The sequence below is a fragment of the Nesoenas mayeri genome (assembly GCF_963082525.1).
Source record: "Nesoenas mayeri genome assembly, chromosome: 1".
NCBI lineage: Eukaryota > Metazoa > Chordata > Aves > Columbiformes > Columbidae > Nesoenas > Nesoenas mayeri.
In genome coordinates, this window is record NC_137541.1 from 80,485,294 (window position 1) to 80,512,843 (window position 27,550).

General features: G+C 40.3%; 1 protein-coding gene across 1 annotated transcript in view; it reads left to right on the forward strand.

The window, feature by feature from the left end:
- Positions 1 to 2,957: 2,957 nt before the first annotated feature.
- Positions 2,958 to 27,550, forward strand: part of LMO3 (LIM domain only 3) — a gene marked incomplete at both ends in the record, with an annotated part of 55,217 nt that continues 30,624 nt past the window's right edge. Inside the window, 2 exons of the mRNA XM_080359674.1 lie at positions 2,958 to 2,982; positions 9,517 to 9,730. Of these exons, the coding sequence (XP_080215800.1) occupies positions 2,958 to 2,982; positions 9,517 to 9,730 (239 nt within the window). The remainder of the gene's footprint in view (positions 2,983 to 9,516; positions 9,731 to 27,550) is intronic.

Consider the following 27,550-nt stretch of genomic DNA (forward strand, 5'->3'; position numbering starts at 1 on the left):
AGGTTGGTTGTGGCTGAGTTTTGTTACTACTTAGGGGGGAGAGGAGGCAAGACATTCAGTAATTGTTCATTGCACAGTATGCTTGTGCCAGGAACATTTATATGCAGCTATCTATTTTAAAAAAAAAAAAAGGGAGAGAGACGCTTACTTTAAGGGGGGAGTGGGGGGGGTCCAGTCCTAAACATATGCATTTCTGAGGTTGCTTTGATTTTTATTAGAACCGGTGGATTATATGAGGGAGGGGTGTAGATGGCAGAGCACTTCAATGCTTTTAAATCTTTCTTGGGTCTTGAAAGACTTCTATAATATGAGTGTCATTCAAATTTAGGGTATATTGTAAGCTGACATCTTTCAAAGCTTTGTGGAAATCTAGTGTGGTGCTTCTAATAGCAGACAACAGATATTCACTTTGAAGTCTGAAAACTGTATTCACAAATTCTTAATCTGGGCTTTCTCCAACTGCAGATGGCTCTTAGAGGAAGATGCTTTGGATTTTTTTAACTTTATTTACAGTAGGCTAGGCTCAACATCTTTATTATAAAACACGAAGAAACAATAATCTGTGAGTGTGACTGAATATCAAAGCGTGCTGCTGTACCTCTTCTGTGTTTGCATGTCTGTCTATCTCTTCTGGTCAAGGGTGTTCAACCTCTATAACACATCCGTGTCTATTATTTTTTTTTTTTCCCCCTCCACCACGAGGTAGAGGATAAGGATCTGTCTTCAGCTCCTGGGACGAGGATCCCGTAGGGGAGGAAACGGCTCGTCTTCCTTCAGCATTCGGCTCAAACAGTGCAGTGAGGGTGGTGGCATGGAGCAAGCGGTGCCCGGCGTGCGGCGGGGCCGGGGCCGAGGGACGCGCAGCCGGCGGCCGCGCACCGCGCCGAGGAGCGAGAAACTTTCATGCCGGAGTTTCCACTCCTTACTGAGCAGCTCATATCTAGCACGGAGAGAGAGGCAGCGTTTTCACCTTCAGGGATTTTTCTCATTACTCATTAACAGAGAGATATGTATCTCGCCCCCCCCCCCCTTTTTTTTTTTTTGGTAGGTAACTTGCTGTTTTAAGCAAAGTATTTTTGGAGGAGTGATGGGTGGGGGGGACACGCACGCTCCCCTGTTTCCCCAGGTCTGCTGTTGGAGCACTCTCTGGGAAGGTGATCCTGAGCCGCTTCAGTAGAGGTCACTTGTATGTGCGTGTGTGTGTGTCCCTGGTGTTTGTGTCTAGCATATGCATGTGGTTTTGCTGACTGCACTTGCAGGCTTGTAAATTTTCACCATGGGAAATTACCAACAAAGCCCAATCTGTCTCCTGGCTGCTTTGCACTTTCCGAGGGCGGCTGTACTTGAGCGAGCTGCAGAACGAGAAAGAGCGAGGGAGAGAGAGAAAGGGGAGTTGGGAGGGGGGAGGGGGAAGAAGAAGGGTGGGTGGAGGGGGAGAGAGGTAAATAGCCTTAAATCGGAAGGGAGCTGCTTCTCTGTGGTCTTCCACAAGAGCTGCCTGGGCTCTGCTGGCTCAGTAATAACTGAGTGACCTTTTCTTTTGCTGTATTATGTCTGGCTGGTAAGGGATTGCATTTTGCAGCTGATAAAGCCCTGACTTCATTCAACTCGGCTCCTCACACGCTGCTTTAGGTAAGTTGTCTTCAGCCAGGACGGAGACAGACAGCCTTGGACTGCAAGATACTAAAAGGAGGACACCTGTAGCTCGGATGCGGTCAACACAATTACTTGGCGGATCCTTGAGGACCTCATTATTTTAAACTTAAAGAATAGCGATCTCCCTCCCCATCTCTCCCACCCCCTCTTTATTTTTTTCCCCAAACAATGCTTCTTTTTGACCTTTCCCAAGGAGAAGAGCTACAAAGCAGCCACTGTGCTTATTGAACTGCCTCCCCTGTATCGCTTAATTGAGAAGGTAAGTGAGGCAACTGTGTACATAAGCTTTGGGTCATTTGTGTATGTGTGTCTGCATCTCTCTCTCTCCCTCTCTCTCTCTCTGAGTCATAAGCTGGGGCTGCAATACACACACACACACATCTCTGCACTGCAACTTTCACTCAAGCTGCAGCTCTGCTGAGACTGTTTTGTTTAAATCATGTGAGGCTTCATTATTTTTATGATGAGACATGAAATACATGCAAGCAGAGGATACTGAGCGAAACCCATCTAACTGGATGTCTCGAGAAATAGCACTGAAAGTTAACAAAGAATTGCAGCAGCAGCTTCCCCCCCCCCCCCCCCCCCGTTATTATTGTTATTATTATTCTTGCTTCTTGCAGAGCTTCTCGAAACGTACTCCCAATTATCAAGGGAGTCGGTTAATTTCCCACTCCCCAGCTTTAATCCACAAGCCTCCCCATACAGCAGTTTAATTTGCGAGTGGTTCGGTGCAGGGTTTTAACCCTTTGGGCAGAGCGGAGGCAGGAGCGCGGTGCAGCTGGGGCGGGGAGCCCCGGGGGGACAGAGCGGGCCAGGAGAGGCAGGGACGCACCGGGCGCAAATGGGCTGCCTGGGTCCGGGCTCACGCAGCCTCTCTTTGGACCGGCGTGAGAGAAGGGCAGCCACGCTGGCGTTATGAAATAGTACTTCTGTCTATGATTTTTCTTCCCCCCCTCCCCGAGCACGAGACGGTATGCTAACGCCGCATGTGACAGTTTAATCAAACCCATTTGTTACAACAAAGCTAAGAGACCACTGGGATTATAGGCTTACGGGCAGAGTTACGGGAGCATGTGGCTTTGTCGCTCGCTATCGCCGAGCGCGGCCGGTGGCTCGGGGTGTGCCGCCCCCCCACCCCGCCCCGCTCCTCCTTTCCCCCCCTCCCCCCCGCCGCTCGCCTCCGCTGCGGCGCGCCGCGGTCCCGCTCACTTGACCCGAGCCGGAGAAGCACTTGCTAGTTTTGCTGGGATTTGGTGCTTCAATGAGAAGGAGCTCTCCAGGCGCCCGTGGATCAACTCATGCAGAAAAAGGAGAAAAGTTTTGGTAAGGCGGCGGTGTCCTGTTTTAGCGCGCCCCGAGCAGAAGCGGTGCACGTTGAGGTCGAGATGGGGGGGGGGAAAGGGGGTGTGAAGGGGGAGACAACGACCGTGTTTCTCTTGCCTCTTCCACCCTGAATGCGTTGCCGTAGCGAGCGTCTGTGTTTGCGTGTGCTCTAAAGAGACCTAAAATGCCTCTTCGTAGGACAGCTTTGTAGGACTGCTGTTTAAACCAATTGATCTTGCTAGGTGCAACAAATATCGCTACATGCTTTTCCGACACCTCCCTCTCCTCTCTTCTCCCCATCGCCCCATGCCTGTGATGCTTGAAAAGGAATTAGCACAAAAGGCTTGAGCGTCCAACTCCAGAAGGGATTCTTTGTTGTAGAGTGTATGTTTCTTATTTATTTTTTTTTATTTTGCATGTGAGCTGCATCAAAATTGAACTCAGTCTTGCAAATCTCTTGTTGGCCTTTGCCAAGCACTAGCACTTTGCTGCCATGGTAACTGTAATTAAACTGATAAGAGTGGAAAAATGTCAGTATCTCTGAGCCTTGCAGCTGCATTGGAGAAAAAGGGAATCAAATTGGTTCCCAGCACCACTGCTGTAAAAAAGGGAGGGAGGGAGTGGGGGGGCTGGGGGGAGAGAAGTGGGGGAGACACAGGAGGGGTAGCAACATAGCTAAGCAGCTCCCGTCCCTGAAGTCTGGGTACATCTATTTGCTGTGTTGTCCCTTAGGGGGCTACAGCCTGCAGGGCTGCTCTGGGCCAGTGAACAGGGAGAAACAAGCTTTTAGGTCCAATCTAGCTTTCAAAAAGAGAAGGGAGAAGAAGAAGAGAAATCTTTTGTTTGGTGTCTCTTGGCAATCAACTAGCCATGTTGGCCAAATTCTTTTAATTTGTATCACTGCTCCCAGCTGTGGGACTGCATTCCCATTTTTAGTTTTTACCTAGCCTCTTTTTAGTTTTTTTTTTTTTCCACTTCCCGACCCACCTCTTATTAAAAATAAATTAAAAAAATAAAAAAAAAATTAGTTTCCTCTGTAGAAGAAAGTGCAAGAGGTGAAGAAAATAAACTCAGAAGTATACAGAAGAAAATATATTCAGAGTACTAAAATCCTTACTTTTATTTCTTTTAAAAAAAACCTGAGTGTTATGGAGTTGCGGTTACTTTGTTGTGTTAACTACAGAAGCTGAGACTGTGTGGATGAATGGCACAGAACAAGAGAGCATAATGGAGGCAATCAACCGTTAGGCTGGTTCACAATGCAATCCAGGCAATTAAAAGCTCACCAGAGTTTAAATGAAATGGTTCTACTTATTTCTGTGCACCACACTGCACAGGCTATTATTTATGTCTCTTTTTTTAATTATGATTTCCCTTAAACTGTCAAATAACTCAGAATAGCAGGGTCTCGGAGGCAATAAGAATTTACACAGAACAATTTACATGCCAGTCTAAAACTAGTTACGACTCCTGATGTGCTACATGCGAGTTCTGAAATGTTTCTTAGCTTTTGATACCTTAACTTTTTTTTTTTTTTTTAAGTCTCTGTGTATATTGTCCTGAATAATTGGAGCTCTGAATGTTTTTAGGATGAAGCTACGAAGTGGGAAAGCATCAGAAAAGTGTTCTTTTTATCTTCTACTAGATCTCTAACTCTCTTGTTGACTGCATATTGTCTGTCAGTTTGCTGTCTTTTAAAGACCAGTGCACTGATACTTAATTTTCTCCAAACTGATATTTTTTTTTTAAGTAGAGGCAAGCTTTCCCTTTCTCACTGTACACATTATTGTCCTTGGTAGAACCGTGTACATGCATCTGCAAAGGAGGCAGGGGGGAAAGTGGTCTTTAAAAGTTTTTAAGTGATCCAGGTCATAATAATGTCTAAGACTTCCTTCCTTAACATGCCTTTCCAAGACCACAAACTAGAAACAGAGTTCTGTGGGTCTTGTGCTGTACTCAGTACCATCAGGGACCAATCCTGCTTACAAGTGCTACAACATCACTAACAAAATACAGTTCAATATGTCAAATCTTCATTCCCTTTGATTTTTGAGAAGGGTGGTGATTGAAGTGAAATGGATTTTAGTTTCTGTGCCTTCCTCCAGGAGCCTAATTAATTTTTTTTTTCCAGCAATCATTCCTCTTTATCCTGAAATCGTAGTTACAAATCAGTTGACACTGTTTCATCACAGGATAATAACCAGGGATGGGAGTCAGTTGCATCAAACTTATTTGGGGAAACTGAGGAAAATGCAAAAACCTGCAAATCATGCTATTAAGTTCTTCCTTCAAAAATCCTAAAGGTGGTGGATGGTGATGAAGAAGTCTGATTCCTGACACAGCTCTGCAGTTGATGTGCAGTATCTTGGAGACAGGGGTGGAAAGAGGGAATAGAGGGAAGGATAGAGGAAGCCCTTGAGAGCATATTGGGGTGAAATAAAAAGGCTTTGTTTGACAGTGACAGACTAAGCACTGAAATTTCTCAGTGCTGAGAACAGATCTGCTCTGTAATGCAAAGCATGGGTAGGACTCTGCATAACTGAAGGGAAAGCTGGGTTTGATTTTTTTTTTTTTAATTTTTTTTTCTTTTACAGCCTGAGTGTAGCACTTACGGAGTTGTGAGGTCTTTTTGGAAGTGCTCCATAAGCTCTGCTTTCCTGGTGGAGGGGGAGAGGAGGACAGCCAGGCAGCAGCACTGTGTGCTGCTACCCGATATTTCAGCAGCGAGCAGCTTGGATGGTTTTCTGGGTGCTGTCAGCTTCTGAAAGGGTCCTTCCTGCGTCCGAAGAAATAAATAGGTACTTAAACAGCAGCCTGTGAAAAGCTGGCTGACAGTAAGCTGCAGGTATTCTTCTGGCCAAATTGAGAGAGCTAAAAATACATGAGCGCCTATCTGAAAAGTATAACTGCATTGGCGATCTTATTGGAACATTAAAGAGAAGAGAGATGGTGTGTGAGGTGATCTGCATTAAGGTGGCTCATTCATACTATACAGAAGAAAAATAAGCAAATGCTCTCTTTTCAAAATTAAGCGATTTAATCCAGGGCATGTTAAAAAAAGGATACGTGCAAAGAATTCAGAGATAGGTAAAATACTTCTTGGAGTGCTGTTTTGGGCTTTGTTCTGTTTAGATCCATTATATGCTTAAAAAAAAAAAAAAGTAACTTTTTTTTTTTATATAATGAAGTAGTTGGGTTTGTATTTTTTCTTAAAAAAAAAAGCAGCTTCATGTCAAGTAAAGTGTGAAAAGATCAGATGCATCTGAGAAGAAAAGCATTCCTTCCAAAAATTGCTGCAAATTGAATCCCTAATCTGAAGGTACTGCCAGTGGAATGTCAGCACCACCTTCTCCCACAGGAAAATAGACAAGCAAGGCTGCTAAAACTACTTCCATGGAGCGTCTGCCCCTTTTCGCTTGTCTCTACAAGGAGGGTTTGGGCTAACCAACATTAATGACAGTGCTCTATATGCTTTTCTCATGTAGCAAATGTCTCAAAAACTCTGCAGGGGTACATGCGACATTGTGCAAGATACAGTTTTATTTGTAATACAGTAACCTTGTGTTGGCAGTGTATACCTCAGGAATGATCAGGCTTGTTTTGCTATTTTCTCAGATATTCACTTGTTTAGCCTTGTTCCTGTGGCTTCTTGTATCCTTCAGATGGTGCAGGACAGTAGATCAGCCTGGATCAGAGACTGTTAGCCTCTGCTCTCTAACCCGCTTTACTATCAGGCGACAAAATTTTTACATTAAGATTTTTTTTTCTTTAAAGCCTTAAACTATCTTAGCTTCTAGTTTATCCTGGTTTCCCCTGAGCTAAAGATTAAAGTCCTAGAACACCCCTTCATGCTTCTGAACTTTTTTTTACTGAGTTTCAAGGAGTTGATACAAACTGTAGTTGATTTTATGCATTTGTACTATAGGTAGCCAAAGAGAGGGGCTGGGGATAGGCATTTTGTTGGCACTTAACAGATATTTATACTGTGATATGCAACTTTACAGATTAAGGCTTTTCTACCAAGTGAAGGTATTAGAGTTCCAGCAGGACTTCCCCTTATGGTCTGGCATAGGTTCTTTACCAAAAATCTGATACTTTTCCTGCTTTCATTTATTTATAGCCATGTCATTTTGCTGCTTCATGTATGTACCCCGGATTCAGAGGAGTCAGTTGGCAGTTGAAAATACTGTAAAGGCTCAGCCTTTGTCTCATGGTGCTCACTCAGGATGAGAGATGTGCGTTCATTCCCAGGTCTGCCGTAGACTTACTGTGGAGCCCCATGCAGGTCGCTGGATCTCATCCTCCCTCTTGTGAACAAGAAACAGATCTTACGAGTCTGTAAGTGGTATAGTAGCTACGTGAGTAGCGTTGATTGGGGAGTAATGGGAAGGCAGCAATAACACATTTTTATATTTATTGATGGAAAAATATAGACCTTACATTTTTCTTATGAGCGTTACATGTTACAAAGTGGTACTGCCGTGGCACTTTGTGGTGCCCCCTAGAACTGTGCATATCACTGGACAGCTAGTTCAGCCGATAAATATATGATGCCAAAATGCACAATGGAGTGTATTGCAAAGAGGGGAGCAAGGCTGTTGTGTTCATATGTTGCAAAAAGAATTACTATTTCTAATTCAGTGATCACCTTTGCACTTGGGAGTTCATCTTGGGAGTCCTGGAAGGTCCTTTACTGGCTGTAAAGTCGCTGCCGTCCACATGAGTTCGATGTGTTCCACATACGCGTATGTGTAGAGATTCCTGGGATGCTTTGGCCAACTTAGTATTTAGCCTCTCATCTTTGTAGCGCTAATATCCATAAAGGCATACTGTATTATTGCTTCAAAGATTACAGTCTTTTTTGTGTTTTCCTCAGGAAACCTTTTTTTTAAAAAAAAAAAAACAACAACAACAAAAAAACAAAACCCAACAACAGCCAAACAAACAAACTACACACAAAATAACCCAAACCCCAACTTGTTTAATGTTCTAGCTTCCTGAACCTGCCTGTCTGTGCTGATGTCTTACAGCACCAACAGAGATCTGCTGATAGAAGCTGGGACTGTAAAGCTTTCTTAACAGTAGGTAGTAGAGCATTCTTGATGAAGAGCTCTTCAATTTGCTGTCCTTTGTTACAAGACTCTATTTGACCTTTCCCAGTCTCTGCATAATAATAGGGTACCATGCTCTGAATTTTGGGTAGGATTTTTTTGTTGGCAACAGCATTCATTCACCAGTCTTGACAGATTCTCATTGTAATATTCAGATGCACCCTAATGATTATCATTTGTTTTAAGTTGCATCAATGATTGGCTTTAAAACACTGAGATAACCTAATAATTGAACTGCGTTCAGTTCTCCCTTTTTCTCTGGTGCCTATTTGGTGTCCAATAAAGCATCCGAAAGGCTATGATTTTGCTCGTTCTAAGAAATGACTTTGAGAGGAGTGGTCTGAGTGTAATGGGATGGCAGTTCATGTGATTAAATAAGACCGGTCTGTAAGCAGTTTGGGGCAGTGACTTTCCTCATTTACTGTAAAACTGAGGGCATTGATTTTTGTATGGATCTCTGCAAGCTGGTTGCTGGTGCTCTGCATACTATCACTCAACTGTGTTCCACTTCTACCAGTTCCCTCCCTTAAACAGCGGTTGACATTTAAATTGTTATTTAAATGCTCTCTGCTGTCACATCAAAAGGTATATATACTTAATGGACACTGTACTCGTTGTCCTGAAGTAGCTGTTGACTAAAATTGCGATTGGAAAGTGGGGCAGAGTTTTTTTTTGTTTTTTTTGTCTGTGTAGGTTTGTGGTGTGTGGGGTTTTTGTTTGTTTGTTTTCTCTTAACAGACTAGCAGCTCTCTGACCCTGTGCAGATTATTTCAAATGAGATGATTTTTCAAAAGGCCTCTACATTGCACGTTTTAACTAGGGATGCCGGTACTGAAGTCTCTGGAAATCTGATCGCTTCATTCATGTGTCTAACAAGAACTGTAATCTTCAAAAACAAAACACCACTCTCCAGCACCAAAATGTCTATGTCAAACCTCCCTGAAACTCTGGGTCTGTGCCTGTAATAGCTTCAGTCTTTTCTTCTTTAGAATCTGGAGTGCTTTTATATTTTGCAAAGATAGTACGAATAAGTCTGAATACGTAGATTTAGCAATATTTGCCATCATAGATATGCTGTTTATTTAAATTTTTGCTTTCTAAGTATTGGATACTTTGGGTGAAAGTGGATGACTTTTCAGCTGAACTGTTCTAATTTTTCATTTTAATTTTTTAATCCCATTTCTTCTCAGCAAAGAGACCAGGTAAATGAGGTGTTAAAGAGAAGCTGTGGAAGTTTCTGATTTCAAATTTGTCTTAACATTATTTTCAGCTTGCTGTGGACACTCTAGATTTATTTAATTCTAAATACACGATTGCCTTGTCAGTGAACTGGGTGTGGGGAGAGTGGCGAGGTGGAAAAGGGGGAGACTCGCACTCGAGACAATATCTATTTACAATCTTCTCTGGTCCTGTTGTTTTTCAGGTATACAAATGCTCTCAGTCCAGCCAGACACCAAGCCGAAAGGTTGTGCTGGCTGCAACCGTAAGATTAAAGACCGGTATCTTCTAAAGGCCTTGGACAAATATTGGCATGAAGACTGCCTGAAATGTGCCTGCTGTGACTGTCGCCTGGGGGAGGTGGGCTCTACCTTGTACACCAAAGCCAACCTTATCCTTTGTCGCAGAGACTATCTGAGGTAGGGCGCATCCTTCTTACGTTCACTGGCAAGCTTGCTAAATCTGTTCAGCCCTTCCTATATAGTCACTATTGCATAAGTGGTACTTGCAGGCTGCCAGGCTGCGTCTATGTGGAGGACGAGAAAACAAATAACCACAGTATGGAAATAAAACTAAAATCTGAATCAAAAAGCACACATAACCAGATCATGTGGGAAGATGCCATTTTTCTGATGCTAGTACTAGGGCCCCGTGCTCAGTGGAGGAAGAGAATAGAGTAAACGCTCTGCGTGCTCCGCAGCACCAAGCCCCCAGGGAGCTGGTGGTCTCCTCCTCCTCTCACAGCACAGTGATGGCCAGAGGTAGTGGCCTGAAACTGTGTCCATGGTTTTCACCAACTCCGGTGCGGAGTTTGAACTCTGTGAGGAGTGCTTCACTCGTCTTCGCTTACCCACTTTTGTCCCCGTTGTTAGCCAGAGGGATTTAATTTGTGGCAATAGAAGCTTTTAAGAATGCTGCTGTTCAGCTGTTAGAAGCTAGACCAAGATGACCAACTGTCTTCCCTGTGCTAAATAACTGCATAACTCAAATAACTGTGTAGGCTCAAATCTATTCTGATTTAACTTGGTGACCTGGATGGGATGGTGGGTGGCCTGTTGCTACTTCTCAGATAGCAAATCATTGCCTGATTTTCTGTCTTGTTTGCTTGTGGACCTACATTCTCAAAAGTATTTCAGGTATAACTCGTAGCAAAGCACTGATGAGCAGTGCCAGGCTAATCTATCTGAAGATTGTATGTGAATAAATAGGGTGACTTTGCAGGAGCTAAGTTTAATCACGAAGTTTATTCTCCCTAGGCTCTCAAGAGTAAATAGAGAGAAAAAGCTCCTCTGAGGAGATTCAGAGCACCTATTTCCTACAGGAGCATCTTTCTTCCGTTCCCTGTAGAGGGGGTCTAATGAGACTAGCTGCTCCAGGCTAACATTAACTTCTGGGAATATTTTCCCTGCCCCTGTAGTGAAGCCTTTTCCTTTTAAAGGGACATAGGAGTCAGTAATACATTGGGGAAAAATTAAAATTCTCTTCGAACATATTAACTTAAGAGTTCAGTTTAAGCACAGATACCGAATAGGAGGTTCCCACATACCGGTCAGTTCCCAAGTTGTACATCAGGGGTAGGTTGGGACAGGAATCAAGACTAAAGTGTTAACAGCTACTGGTACTCTGGCTCTCCACTTTACAACCTATTTTTTCTAGAGTGGAACACAAACCTTCGCAAACGCATTGTGCATTTGTTGAGCTGAGGCTGCAAGGCAGGCGAGGTTCTTCAGACGTGGGCTAGTAAAGGTGCTCTGGTACCCATTAAAACTCTGAACAGAAGACAGAGTGCTAGGAATTTAACATAGCATCTGCATCTTAAAGCCATTGTGTTAAAGCTGTCAAAGAAATAGGTAACAAAACCTTAATTTTAAAAACTGGCAGGGAACTGTTTCAATAGAAGGGAATTGTTGTACATTGACCTAGGTCACTTGTGATCTTAAAATATGTATCTGGAGAGAGGGATCAGAACAGTTTCTGGGGGGAAGATAATGCTTATTGTAATTTGTAAACCCCATTTTAAGAATCTTTCTACAAGTGCCTGCAGGAGTGAGAAAACTGCTGTGGCTGTTTGATCAGAGTTCCACATTTACTGCGGATTTTGAACTTACTGAACCTTCCAAGTGCTAATGCAACAGACCCAATGTTTTAAAAGCAAATGTTTAAAATCAAAACCCAAAGCGATCCAGTAGTAGAGATATGAGCAAAGCATCTCCCAAGCACAGATGTACACACACACAGAGACACACACACACAGAGTTTCTCTCTGGTTTTTGAAGGTCTAACAAGAATAAATATTTTGCTAACAGATAGTTAAAATTGACAGTAAGTGATTCAGAGAAAGGAATCTGTATTTTTTATTTGTCATGACCACATTCAAAACTGGTTATTTGTTCATACGCAATATTTACTCTTGCACTAGTGCAACTAGCATACATGAGAAATCTATAATCAGTTTTAACATGTTTCTGATTTTTGTCTCAAGGTTTATCAAGTCTTAATGAAGCTATCTTGCCATGAGCCTTTTTTTAGTGATTCTTGTGAGTGCATAGATTTAAACTTGGTATTTACATTAAACTTCAAACTGATGCACTTAAGGTAATTGCAGATAGTCATTTGCCTCATTGCATCTTATCTACTTAGTTATTCAGTGAACCTATAACAGTGATCTTTTTAATGCTAATGTAGAAACTAGTTAAATGTTCTCTAGCTTTGTAGTCAAATAAGCTTTCATATTTAGCAACCCACTTGATATGAATTTAAAGAACAAATTACTTTGTACCTAATGATCAGATTAGGGTTCGATTAGAGTTTCAAACTACCCTCTTAATTTTTAAAATTTTTAAGAATAAAGGGAGTCTTTGCTACATATGAAACTGTTTTAGATTCCTATTAATTTATGTGGTGCCCTCTAGAGGATATGTGGCTTGCCTGATATTATAAAGAGTAAAATTGCTTATTAACTTGTCTTTCTCTGTTCATTATGTCTTTCAATAAGGCAGCCATTCTACAGATGCTATAAGCGACAATATAACCAGTTTGGGTGCTTTAACTTTCATGGTTAAATTCGCAAACTGTGTGTCTATGTCTTTGGCTATTTGCAAAGATATTTCCAGTACCTCTCACTCAGAGATGTCTGCCATAATACTAAACACCTTCTCAGCCCCGATGCACGCTCTCGTTCTGCATTTGAGCCCTGAGGTACGGACTTTGGTGAGCCTTTTATAAATACTGTGTCTTCAGAATTTCAAAACTTGCTTTACTTTAGGTCTCTCCTTTGGGAAAATTAGTTAATTTTATTATTTTAAAATCTTCTCTGGGTTAGGAGAGGTTGAGGGGATGGAAGAAATCTTTAATGAGGTAATGAGCTTGGAAGATGCTTTGTGTGTGAGAGGCTTTATCCTGGAATCTGATTCATGGAAGTCACTCCAGTGGTTTTAGAAGTGGCATATGACACCAAGGGTATTAGGGTGGCCACAGCAGGAATGAACTCTGTTTTGTTAACGAGGATGAGAACAGACTTGAGTAAAGAAAGGACTCAATGCTAGAAATAACACACTCAGTGAAAATGATATGCAGAGTATAATTCCCCTGCAGGCTTCTGTCTCCTGCTTATACACTCTTGGGTTAGAAAGTGAAGACTTAATTTAAGGAACTTAGGTTTATGCCAGTATTTCAAGTCCATTTACAGTAAGTGAAATACGCAATAAGTGTGTGAGTTTCCTTTTTTTTTTTTTCTTTCTTGCCCTTTTTCCCTCCAGAGCTATACAGTGACATCTTAATGTATCAGCCTGCCCTGCTCTGTCCTCTCTTCTGACTGGCAGCATGTCCATTTACAAGCACAATATTCCCTTTGAAATCTGTCATTACTGCCATTAATGACCAGTCGTTATGTTAACAGCCCCTAGGCTGTTAACATGTCAAACTGGTTGTTAACTGGAATGTTATTACTTATTTAAACCGCAGGTATGAGTTGCGTGAAATGTGCTTTGGTTGTGTGTTCTGGGCTGCTTCTGCTCAAAACAACAGGGAAACAGCGGAGTGTTTGCCTTTGGGGTGCCAGGGGATTTGCTTTCTTTTCCATCTGCTCAATTGATTTCTGCATGTTTGTGAGGTCCTCCTGCCCCTGGGCAGCCTCCTAATTTCAGGTGCAACTGTGTGTAACCCCATCTCTTAGCAGCTAAACCTAATGTGCGACTTAGCCTAATGTGCAGACCGGCAGCCACGCATATTTCCAGATGCACAGTAACACTTGCCGCACATTTGAGATTAATATCTGGCCCCTAAAAGTGTAAAATGAAAGACCGACAATTACATGTAACTCAGTTGTATTAAATAATGAGCTTCCTCAGATGCAGCGAAAATATGAAAGTACAGCTGTGCTAAGCTAGTAGCAATGTAGGTCAATCACCCTTTTCACTTAGGTTTTTAACTACGCAAACCCTGCTGAGCGACCAATGACTACAAAGTGCTGTTTCATTCCTATTTAATTTTGGCAGCATTTTACTGAAGAGCAGGCATTCATGCAGCTAAATTATCTTCACCGTTTCTGGTTTTAACTCCAGCTCCATGACACTAAATGTTGGAGTGCATATCCCTTAGTAAACACAAAGAATATGGTTTCTGATTTTTTTTTATTTTTTTTTTTTTCCAAATCCATCTCTTAACATGGAAATTGAATTAGAACTTTTATTATTTTTTGCATCATTTCCTTAGCCAGGCAAACAGATCACAGGAAAAGGACTGGCAAAACTAATATATTGGGGTGGAAGTTCTGCCCTTAAACACATCTAGAACCTTAGCTGGGATGGGGGGTATGGTGACACAAAAGTCTATCACCACCACCCCCCACACACATTGCTCAGCCTCGGTACTGATTTTGCTTGCAAATGTACTACAGACTTTGTAAGTACTACTTAATAGCTATGAAGATGAGGAGATCAGTATTCCTGAAGAAAGTGACAGAGAGTGTTATTTCTTTTTTCTTCCCTACTTGCAGGTTTGAAGACTTGAGACAAGCCAAGTTTTAAAAACACATATATTGGATGAGATCTTGTAAATAATGAGACATGACCACAGAATGTTAAGTGTTAAACCATAAGCATGATAAAGGAGTTGGCTCTGTAAAATATTTAGCTTGTGAAAGGGTGAAGACTGAAAAGAGTAGAATTTAGAAAACAGCCTTTTCCTGTACAACTGCTTGCACTCTAAAGGCAGCTATTATTTAAAAAACAATATTATGTTGGAGTATTTAGACTTAAAATGACTTGTGGCCTGTTACTGATTACCAGATCCTATTTCTCTCTCGAGTCATTGAAAGTGCACATTAAGTATTGCAAATATCTAAGATATATTAGCCCTGTTAAACGCATGTATAAATACTTTATATGGATCTTTTAACAGGTAGTGGGTTATAAGGTGTTTTCAAAATGACACCTTAGTATGCTTCGTACCCAGCTTGAGTAAATACGGATAGATCTTTAAACTCTGAGTTTTCAGGAATATGGAGGTATTTACAGAAGTGAGGCTTAAGAGAACTCTGCTTTCTTCACTAAAGCTTTGTAGAACTGAACCCGTATTTGTACACTAGTGTGCTTGTTGCAATGCATTGAAGTATTCAAAGGAGTACTAGTTTGCAGGAATAGGACCTAAAAATATTTTCAAATATATTAAAAAACAGTAGGTGTAAAGGTCTGCTTGTTCTAATTTTGCTGCGTGAGATTAATGTTTTCCTAAATTTACATTTATTGTACCAGTTAGTGTGACTTGGAAGAAAAAAAGCAAAAATACTCTCCCACTAATTACCAAAAGTTTTGGAACCCTCCAAACACCTGCATAGTTGTTAAAGGGCTAAGGGTGTACTACAAGGACAGTAGTGCACATACACACAGTTAATCCACACAACTTGCAAAGAATGCTTTTGATTTAGTTACACTCTGGCTAGTTTAGCTTGTGCTTATTTTGGCTCATCTGTGATAGCTTTTAATAAGAAACATTCAATTAAGCTGTTAAAATTGGTGTTTAAGTCATGTTGAAATGCTGCAAAATGTGTGTACTCAAGTTTGACGCTCTTCAGTAGTTCCATGTGTTTCCTCGTATCTGCTGGTATTTTTCTTCAGAGCTGCCAAATTTTTAATAATTGTGTTATTTTTAGTGGCTTAAAATACACGGTTTAATTTCCAAGAATGTGAATGTTCCCTCTTATAAGGCTTCTTGAAAACCAGACGCTTCTCTTGTGTTGTCAAAATACCTCATTAATGCCCTGGAAACGTTCAAAGAATTTCAGGAGACTTTTCAGATGAAAGTACAGTGCCTCTTAAAGCTTGTCCTACAGCTCTTCATTACTCTACTATGGTACAGTGTATTTTCATGGAAAATTATTTTACTACAAAGATTTTTGTCAATTTATAGCAGCTCAATAAAGCTTAAAGTGGTGATTTTGGGGCAGCCTAGGTAAGTCTGCAGTGCCAGAGGGTGGTATAGAAGAACAGCAGTTCGATAGATCTGCTTAAATATTTTCTATAACATCTTTTAAAACAAGTGGAACTCTCTTGATTTCTTCCTTGCTGAATTTTTCCTCAGAAGTGACTTTGTGGCTAGGGTTTTTATGAAATATCTTTAAAATAACACACGTTAAAATTATTTACTTCAGGAGTAAATATTATCAACTATATTATGACACGTGATGTGATGTTCAAGGTTTAATTGGAAACTATCTGCATTTTTTGCCAGACGCATATGTGAAACAATCCATCTATGTATCATGTAGTAGAACAATATTTAGCTCTTATTGCCTAGCACAGAGATGCCTTTAAGGAGTTCTGATTCCTGTTATATATCTCTTCTTTAAAAACAAAAACAAAAAACCCGTTCAAAATTTGTTCGAAATTTTAATGATTTTGTGTGGATATTTTACACAAAAACGGAGGAGAAATCTCTGCTATGTAATTAAAAGTTTCTTTCTAACTTCTGTTGCATTGTATTTGCTATAGTCTTCAAATTTTCCAGATAATATACAACATTCCTTCTTTATGTGAATGTTTGACTAATATGTAGCAAGCACAGCTGTTTTTCCCTAAAAGTATAGTCGTGAGCAAAGTGAAAACTTCAAATACTGCTCCCCTGGAAATAAAAATTTAATGTAAAATTTCATAATAGATACTTGAGATTTGGCCATCAAAATGGACACTGTTGTTACACGCTTTCAGCTTTCCTGACTTCAGGAATTGCTTTCTCTTCTAATTTCTCACTGAGGTTAACCATATTTGTGGTGGATTTGGAAACCAAAATGCAATACTCAAATGATTTCTAAATGAAATTGGTCTTAACTATCACTGTCCTTAAGAATCCTTATTTAGGGTGTACCTTACTAAATGCATTGGCTTTTTGATGGCTAACTTCCCAGCAAATTCCTTACTATGAAAATGGATGACTTTTTAAATAAATCTAAGTAATAGTCACAGGCTTTGGTTTTTTTTTTCTGATCAAATTAGTCTAGAATTTTTGTAGTTCTTCAGATGCAAATATCTGAAGCAATGAGTCTACATTGCCAAAAACCTTTACGTGTTTTGCACCTACTTCCCTGTAACGTGATTCTGGTACTGTTGTTTTACACCTTCCTGAGGCTTCCTCTTGCATATTCTGAATCAATTCACCTTTGGCATTTGAGTCTCATTGCATGCAATAGGTTTGTTTTTTTTAAATGGCTACGGATACTAGTAGATTCATATTTCAAAAGACTGTTTAAGTCATTTCTAGAATGTGCTGCATTTTTAGATGTATATATGAATGTATTAAATTGTCATCTTCCTGAAAAAGAAGGGTGGAAGGTCTAGCTGTACCCAATCAGACCAAAAAAAAAAAAAAAAAAAAGCCTGTAATGGGCTAGAAATAAGTAAAATTTGGATGTACAGAAACTATTGGTTCTTTCTAATATGTAGACAAGTGTTAAAACAAAAACAAACAAAACCCCTGAAACATATTCTGGGTCAAAAATTCATGAAAGTCGTATCAGATGTTGATTAAATACTAGTGAGACTATAAATTGCTCAAACAACAGGGTAAGTAGTTCAGCCAAATTTGATCTTTAGCAAACCATGTATCAAAATGAAACAACATACAGCTAAGATACCTTGCAAGTTCTGCATGCTCCTGTCTGCTCTGCAAATCTGTGTGGTACGATATTTACACATACTTTTGCATAAATCAAGGTGGAATTCTGCATCCCGTGTTATACAGGTATTTGCAATATGGCCCTGTCTTCTCTAAAACTGGTTAAGACAGACTTTATATGTATACTAGCAGTTTAAGCATCCTGATATCCCCATTGCAATCAGTGAGGTTAGTTACAGACTTAATTAAGGACGTACTGAAATGTCGTGCTGGAGTACCAGTGTAGCGTATTCATAATTCAGTCCTTCCAAGCCTCACATCAGAACTGCAGCTACCAGCAACTGGAGGGTATTTAGCACCTATTTTTCAAAGAGCACAATGGCCTCAATTATTAACTGTAAAATATTTTCCTTTGGGATTAGAGTGAACTCCGTTTATCTATTTTATAACAAAACACAACACGAGGGAACTTTTCGCTAGCAGAAAATTGCTACTTTTATAGAAGAGAAGGGCACATTCAGCTCTGGAACGATGTTCCTTCCGGTGGAAATTCTCCTGCAGGTCTTGAGTGAAGTGGTGTTCTGCAGTACTGGAATTCAAAATTTTCATCTTTTCTTTTGCAAAAGTGATAATGTCTTATGTTGGCACATAGTGGGTGAAAGTGAGAATTGCACAACATGCAAAGATTTTGGGGGAGGGGAGGTGGGAGTAAGTGAATAAGTGATAATAAGTCAAGTTATACGTTTGGATATAGTGTACATGACTATACATATATTGGACTCATTAGGAAGACACAACACCATACCAGGTAGCAAGCGTCCCCTTGCTCTTATTTGTTGCTTTCATATCACACCTTTGACTTCTCATGCAGGAGTTATCACTTGTCTCTCTTGATACTAAAATGTGCAAAATGCTTGTGAATCAAACCTGATTTTTGTTCAAGACAAGCTTTCAAGCTATAAATATCAGCATACACTGAGTCTTGGGTTCTGGTTTAGTGAATAGGATTTATTATATTGTAACCCTGCACTGAACAGTATTATTGTTCCAACATGGGACAAAAGAAATGTTATTTTTATTTTATTTTTTGATGTTATTTTCTTGTAGATACCTTAAAGAGAAATATGTATTAGAGAAAAGTTGATACAAATACAGATTTGATAATTAACTCCCCCCTTAAATACATCTGCTTCAAGAAACAGAGGAATTTATTATTGCTGATCAACTTATAAAATTCCAGTAACAATCACTGAACTTAGTTTTTTCATTTAGATTTTTTTAGAAAGGATTTCTAGGTAGTGATAGCCTAAGTGAGTTACAGGCTATGCATTAGGGATTATAATAACAATTGCAGTCACTGTGAATTATTGTCTTAGTTTTCATCTTCTGTAACTATGGTCACTTCTATATAAATCTTGTTTTTCTGAAGTCAGGACTGTTACCTTCAGAGCTACTACTTTCTCAAAACTTGGATTAAAAAGTTAAGTTTTTGTTTTAGATAGTAGAAAACTTAAAAATTCGTTTTCCCATAAAGAAACAAATTCAATTTCTCCATTTTCTAATTTGTGTTAAACAAATTTTAAACAGAATTTAGAACTTTCTAGGAGTTGAGATTTAGATTTACAAAAAAATCATCAAAACTTTTCAAAGAAGTCTTTATAAGCCTAAGGTGTCTGCCTTATATAAAGTGTCAAGGAGGGGGATGGAAGTCTCAATAAAGAGCTGTTCTGCACTAGTTTTTGTTGGCTTCCTTATTTAATTTGTAATCTGATACATTTAAGAACATGTTATACTAAAACAACATTAACCTAATCCTACAAACGTATACTACATGCTTGACTTGATGTACCCTGAATAATCCTATTGAAAGCTATAGGGCCTATAAATTTAGAAACATGCCTTAGTAAAGTCAAATATTTAAAATTGGAATGGCTTTGCCTGCAAACTTTCTTGAATTGCTATGTCCGTGGTTTTTGTGTGCTACATATTGTAGAGTGATTACCCTTACCCACAGCTTGGCATCCCTTCCTGGCCCCCTGGTCCAGGCAAAGCTCAAACTCACAATTCTGCCCCTGGCCTGCATCTTGCTGCCCTATCTAGGATGTCAATCAAAGTTTCGACACCTGTAACAACCGTGCACTGTTTCTCTCTAATGGAAAGGATGGTTATTTGTATGCTAATCCTACATACCACCACCCACCCCAAAATCAAACTGCTGGTGGGTAAGGGTCTAACTCCAGGCTTGTCTCTGCAGCCTATTGGCCTATGGGCTCTGCTCTCCAGAGTCTTCCTGGGAGACAGTGAGCAGTAGAAGGCAGGACAAAACTTATTAAAAATCCCTGAGATTTTGTGTTGATGTTTGTGAATCTTGGGTTCTCAGTTCACTTTCTCTTCATGCTCCAAAATCGTGCTAATGAACCTGTCCTGTGTACTTAGCAGCTTCAGGCTTCTAGAAGGTTGTGTTCATTTTCATTAAGATATTAACTTCATGTATTTTTATGCTCTATATAGCATTAAAAAAGAAATCCACCATGACGTTGAATCCTTATAGGAGGGGGCACTAAAAAATAAATTAAAATATATTTTTCTGCTCAGAATTTCACTTATTAAAACAATCTTGAAACCTAGAGGAAATGCTGCAAACATTGCAGAAAATGTGCTGGTTTTAATGAGCCTGGCTGTAGTCTGAAGTCAGCCAAGGGCACTTCCCCCAGCACCTCCTTACCTAATTCAGTCATAATGTGGAGTGAACTGCTAGTAAAAAGAGTCAGTGAGCAAAATAAAAAGAAACGACTACTTGGTGGGCACACATCACACGATGGGTGTCTTCTGTGCTCTTCTGAGGCTTTTCATTATGATCCCTGATGTGTCTCTGTCAGGGTCCCAATTACTCTCAATCTCCAGGTGCAGCACAGCCTGAGCATTTTCCCATAATAGCCCTAACAGTGTCGTCGTCTTCTCCGCATTCCTTGTGTCTTTTAAATAGGTTCTCATCTGATAATTATAGGTAAAATATACATATGTACTTTATAAGAGTACATCTGAAATGCATTGAGTAGGTGGTAGCACCCACTGCAAGTTCTTTAACAATTTGGCCATTAAATACTTCAAAGGTGAGCACAAGTAGTACAACCTCTTCTTGTTATGGTAAGTAGATGATTGCTTTCATCCAGTTATTTTCCCTCCTTATACAAATACCCCTTCTCTAGTAAAAGATCCCTGAGGTTTATTCTGAATAAAAGTTAGTATATATTTGCAAAATTTACTGTAATTTGTCAGATCATCAGTCTTGCTGAGAATGTACTGTGTCTGAACAAATAACTCTGGAACCAACTATCTTAAGTGATCTTATTATTAATCATGTAATCTTACTATGTTGGCAGATAAACCTATTGAAAAAGTAATTTTTATCTGTCTTATGTGTGTGCATACAAATGTGTAAGGTAAGGTCATTTTAGGAAATGTATAACCACTTTTTTTTGTTTGTTTGTTTTGGTTTGGTTTGTTTTTTTTGTTCTATGGCTTTCATTTGAACCACCACAAATCCTTTTCTTCTGAAGCCCAGCTCTTTCTCCTCATAAGCTGATCCTTCTGGTTTTAAGGTGTGCTTTTTGGACAAGTTAGTTCTTTTCACCAACTCCTACATGCCTCATGTTTGGCTTATTTGTGGAATACTGTCAATATTATATAAGTAGTAAAATGTTGCTTTTAGTGAAGTATCAAAAAGCTGGTATAGGGACAAGTATTCCTTTTCCACTCCCCCCACCGCCCACGTCTCCCCACCAAAAAAACAGGAATGGGAGGAAACAAATTTAGAAAATGATTGCAAGCATGTTTAGTTTCCCAGAAAATTTTGACTAAGTGAAAAGATGTGATTTTGTCAGTGTAAGCCTGGGAACCACTATCCCTGCAAGGCACTTGAGAACCACCCTTCTTACCTCCCAAACTTTGAAGAACTGTTTAATCCATGCTTTTAAGCACTGCTTCTTTGAATCTTTAAGCTCTAGCTGAGCTTTTGTGGAACTGAATCTAACCCAGAGCCAGTGTGCTTGTCTGTTCAGAAAAGGCATTGAAAAGCACAGTTTCATAGCCCATGAGCTGTATTATCTTCCAGCAGTGCCTTGCTTTTTAGATTGGATGGTGGCATCCAAAGATGGTCTGTCTCTGGTAGGAGGAATAGACCAGATATTACCAGTGTGTTTGCTGTCTGCTTCTTGGTTTGTCACAGGACAACAAACAAACAATCCAACCTACAGCAGTTACTGCTAATTCAGCCTCAATGCAATGTTGCTTGTTGAAGGCACCACCGCTGATGGGTGGATACAAGTTCTTGTATCTGTCCCTGCTTCAGTGGCATTTGCCTGGTGACCACTGTAGTCCCTTTTTCCTTCTGCTGTGTACAAGGGACAGAAGTAGGTATGGCTCTAGTTTCTATTTGAAGAAGCTAGAGAAGCAAAAAGGTTCATAGCTGCACCTTTTGCTCTGCTTTCCCTGAAATTTCAGAATGCCAAAGATGAAAGATGTGTGATGCTGATGTAGGTGACTACCCTTTCTCATCAGCAGTATTTGGGGAGGAAAAATTATTAAATTGCAAAATTAAGAAAACTTGTCAAGAGAAGACAACATCAGTTGTCATTAGATGGGACCCTTGCTTTCTGTTCCTAAAACTAAATACAGTCACTAAGACAGCTGCATCTGGGCAGATCACTCTTCCGTAGATTTGCAGTCTTGCTGTCAGTTTTCTATCCTCCTTGTGCTTAAAGGGAACACCAGCAAACTGGACAACTTCCCACTTTTTAGCAATTGGGAAAGACTGACAGTATGCGTGCTCCAAACTGAGCAGTTTTGCTGCAAGATTAATTCTGAAGAGCCTCTGTCATTCTGGATGTGGGGGTGTGTGAACAGAGGCTGCCCATCAAATGCAGAAGTTTTGGTAAGGAAGAAATCCCTCTTGGGAGTAACCCCGCCTTTCTCTGTTCTGCATCACTGTTGCCAACCTCCCTCTTGCTCCCGCATAAAAACCCAAAACACAAGAAAAAAAGTCCTATCACATTGTACTAGTTCTTCCATGGTAAGGATATGAAAAATGTAACAGACACTCACTAGAAAGCAGATGAAAGCAGCACATGCTGCAAGTCAGAAGATGGCTAAATTATGGCAGCAGATGTTTGGCTCTGCCAAATGTGGTCAGCACCAAAAGGCAGGCTGGGAAATAAGTTCCACTAAAGGGCCAAGAAAGATTAAAGGCTTGAAGCCAAATCATGTTTCTGTATTTGTCCCAACATAAATGATGTCTAGTCACACACATGATATTTATATCAAATGTTTCTTCTTATGGTCCTAACTATATTGAGCATGCTTTCATTGTTTCCTTAATGCAATCTCCAAAGGTCAATCAAGTTAAAGAGACAGGCTGATGAAATTAGATATTACTTTAAAAAATGACCAAAAAAAGTGTGTTTGGAGAGAGACCTGAACATGTCTCCAATATGATTCTGTCTGGTTTGCTCCAGGTTCCTGTATCTTTTATTGGAAACACTGTTTGAATTGAACCAATCTACTTCAGCTTTGAGTGTACTTTCTTATTCTCTGGTGATAGTTGAGGTATCTGTTCTTGGGGAGAGACAAGGGAGTCTTCTGGACACAGGACAAAAATAAAATGACACATTTAAGTCCTTTTTTTAATACTCCAGGGAGCTTTTACTATCTGAGTTGTGTGCAGTGAGCAGGGATTTTTCATTTCATACATCATTCACGACTTGCTGCAGTGATTCCAGAGAGTCACACAAGCTGAGCTGCTGGTTGCAGCAAGGCACAGAATTTTTAGTTTGTGAGTTTTAACAAAGGATGTCAGAACTTTCTTAAGGCTTCTCCCAAAATTTGTTGTGGGGAGGTATGGTGTTAGGGAAAAAAGTAATGTGTCTGAGGACACTGGAGGATACACAGTAATGACTAGGTTAAGATCCAGCATCTTTTTTCCTTCCCTTCATTGTTCTTCCGTTGCTATTAGCTTGACACACAAGGAAGGTGAGCAGGTCTCCAGCTTTGCCTTTAAGTCTACATTTTAAAGTCTTGTAGTAGCACTAGCTGAGGGCTTTGTTTTACACTATGCTGTTGCACTGATACGGAGTTGTGAGTGGCACATGAAGTTTGCCTCTGTTTTTACCTTTGCATTCAGGATTAGTCAACATCTTTCCCAACAGTTGTGAAGTGTCTGGGATGATATACTAAGGGTGAGGTGATTTAAATCTTGTTTTATGAGTATGTTTCATCTGCTTTAGAGGCTTTGTAGCAAATGCATGAATCTTTGTTATAATAAAAAAATAGTGGGTGGGGGGAAAACCTTTTCTAGCAATATCATGTATGAATACTGAAGTTAGACTGGCCTTCCATGGCTGTCAGTGAAGCTGGTGTAAATGGATACACAAGACTCCGGACAGGTGGGTGAGCATCTTGTTTTACAGAGTTACATAGCAGTTATTGTCCTTGTGCTCGCCATGGGCTTTCTGGCTTTTTCTGTAGTCTCAAGAAAGCAAGCAACCTGATTACCTGGCAGCCCTTACAGATCACTGTGTTAAAGACGTAGTTGTTACTGATGCCATGACATTGTATTCTGTAGAAATAAAGGAATGCAAACGGATCAGATTTTTTTTTTTTTTAAATCACAGAGGGGGCTGCATTTCAGTTGTGAGAGACTCTTCCTGAACAGCCTACTACCTGCCCTCCAAAGGTGGGTTACACAGAAGGAGGCAAGTCTTGTGCAGGAGGTGGGCCAACCATCCCCCGTTCAAGGAGGTGCCCTTTAAAGGCAAAGAGGGAAGCTAGATGCAGTCTCAGCACCCCTGGTACGATCACCCCGTATCACCCCATATAAATACCTTGGTCTTTCATTAATTTTCTTTTTTTTTCTTTTTTTTTTTCTTTTGTGCAGAGAGCACAGCAGCTAAATGCTCCCGATCCTGTTGTCAGGGGGTGGCACGGTTAGGCTGCAGAGCTGACATGTAATGATCATGACAGGCAAAGATGAGCTCTGCACCTGGAAGCCTCTGGGCAGTAGCTCCCTGAGCGATGCTGGTTGATGTGACAGCAAACCAGATTCTCCCTCAGCCTCTGCAGTGTTTTTTTTCTGATGGCCTCTTGTAGCCCTGTACTGTTCTGCTCCGTGTCCTTTCTGTTCATTGCCAGCCTGCATTTTCCATTTACATGGCTCCTTTCTGTCAAGGTGAGGGAAGCCCTGGTGGGAACCTCCCTACAGAGGTACCACTGGAGGCCAGACAGAATATTCAGGAAACAGTTAAGAGTCCAGCTATTGCAATCCCATCTAGTGCCAAAATTTCAGCCTAAGATTCTTAAAGTTATTTCTGTACCCTTCCAGCCCTGCACTGCTTCAGCTGCCAAAGGAGCTCAGCATAATGCTGACAGGTCTATCCAGAACATCTGCTGTGAACCCTCCTTTGGTTCTGCCAAAGCAGAGTTAGTAGGATGGGCCTTTGGAAGGGAGTTTACAGTCGTGTTCACCCATTCTCTCGGCAGTTCCCCCTTGGTTGGATGCAGGGCCTGCAGAGCCCATTTATCATGTTCCAGCCCCTTCATCTGGCACTCGGCACCTACGGGAGGGCAGGAATCTGAAAACAGGCTTTGTTATGACAGAGATCTCCAGATCTTGTAGCAGATGTTGCTGGTGAGAAGCAATTTTGTTCCAGCCAAATCTTCAGCTCTGCTGAGGAAATGCATAGAGAATCTCATACGGCTACAGGCTTTGGCAAGGAACCTCGGCATTTAACAATGCCAGCTACTCTCTATATTTCTTTTTGAAGGCTATGTAGAGCAAATGATCTCTTCTCTGTCTCTGTGAAACAGCTGTAAATTTCTCTTCCTTTAAAACCCCCACCCATTAAACAACCCTGACAACGGCCAACAGTTATCAGACGCAAAATGAACTATGTGCCTAAGATAAAGAGTTGTGTATCTGCCTCTACTGATCAATCCGCTGGATATTTTATATGCCAGTCCTTTAATTTAAAATAGTCTCAGAAAGTAGAAATCCCTGGTAATTTCTGTAATGGCCTTTTAAGAAGTTTTGTCACTTTTTAAAAAGATATTTGCTTCCCCTTTTCTCTTGGTCCTTCCCCAGCTCCATCATTGCTGCAAACCTTATCCTCTGGATATAGACTGCTGCTGTACCTTGTGCTGCAGTTTCCTCTGCTTTGGGCCCAGAAGATCTAACCAAGATATTTTCAGGTTACTTTAAATCAGTGTTTGTGACAACCCCTTTCCAATAATTCCCGGGAGCTAAAAAAGATTTCTTCATTTTGAGGGAAGTAGTTTTGCTTTAAATTTGAACATCAGACTGTATTATTTCTAACTTGCTGCCCAAGGTGTCTGTTCTCTTGAGGCTCATAAAAAGTCCTGTTCTGTTTTTTGTAGTAGAGACAACTAAGATTTTTGGCAGTGATTTGCCTACCACAGAAAATGTTTTTGTGGAGCAGTAAATTTACCCAAACTCTCTAACAAAATTAAGCCAATCTTGCTTGTTTTCTGACTGTGATGTTTCTGTCTCAAAGGGAGGGAAAAAAATAAAAAGTCATATTTCTTTAAAGGAGCAATTAATAACTAAATACTGTGTCATTTTTGCATCCAAGTAATTTTATATACTTCGATTTTATTCTCGTGAATAATTCTCTGCACGTTACCCATTTACGGTGCTTGTAGTTTAGGGTGCTGGATGAAAGTCACATTCAAGTTCAGCAAAGCCGATGAGGTTTCTGAGAGTGTGCCACACTCCTGCTCATTTTTGAACTCTGAGAACTGTGCCAGTGTTGAACTATTTATGAATCCACCCCCAGCCTACTGTTTCACAAAATGAGGTGTTGACCCCGCTGCAGATGGCTCACATGCGGTCGTATGTACCCACATGATGTATGGCAAAGATGTCACAGAAGAGAGATTCTCAGAGGTGGTCCCTCACAGCTAAAGGGCACTTCATGTGCATCAACACCGGAAAACTTGTTTTTCCAAGTAACTAGGAGTGTAATAGTCTGATTAACTGTTGAACTTCAGCTCTTACGTAAATCTACTGTGAGTTTCGGAACTACTGCCATTGCAGTCCTCGTACAGTAAAATAGGGTTGGGTACATTTCACACAGAAAAATTGCCATTTTTCTTCTCCTATTGCCAGAGCCCTATTATTTTAAGTGCAAAACATCTTTATTTTATAAAATTCTTGTTCCCACTTGTTTTGGGGAGAGGGGGCTTTTTTTTAAGGGAAAAAAAAAAAATCGTTACAAGCAGCCCACTGAAAAGCTCCTTGTTTTGTTTTTACTATTAAAATATCCCCTAATCCACCTTGCTGTGTTTCTGCCGTTCTTGTAATATTCAATCAGGCCCTTGTTTTGTGAGAAATGTGACAATGCATCGTTGGCACTTTACAAACCTACAGCCCTTGGCAATAGTTAATGAGAGACAGGGTTTTTCCCCCATGCAGGACACAATGAAATTTTAGACAGATGAATGCTAAGAGAACCCTATGTACCAAAGGCAATGTTTACTGCATGTAATACATATCATTGTTTGTCTCCTGTAGTGAAAAATACTTGTGTCATGCTGTTAAAATGTACTCCTGACAGAACAGAGCTTGCTATTATAGGGTCCATTGCTTAAAAAAATGATATACTGACAGAAATACAATTTAAGAAAATTTAACACCAAGGGTAGTCGACCATGTAGGCTACTATTAAGAGGCCAAAACTCAAGGCCATGGTTTTATTAAAAAAGAGAGATAGTTTATTTGCTAGTAGTAGGTAAAGTTTTTTGTTGTTGTTGTTTTGTTGTTGTTTTTCTTTTTTTTAAAGTAGGGAGAAAAGAGAAAAGAAAGAAATCAAACTTGCATCCCTTGGTCTCTAGTGTGTAAAAAATTAATAAAAGCAACAGTTCAATAAGATTTTGTTGCAGAAATGTTTAAGTGGAACATTTTAGGAATGCTTCAGATTTTTAAACAGTTACTTACACTGTGGAGTGGTGTAGCACTACTGTGCATAACAAATGGTTGCTTATAGATGCAAGGCACACGTAATGCTTTTCAGAAAATGAATAGTGAGACCTGGTTAATTTGAATCAGTTTGTGCATTTCT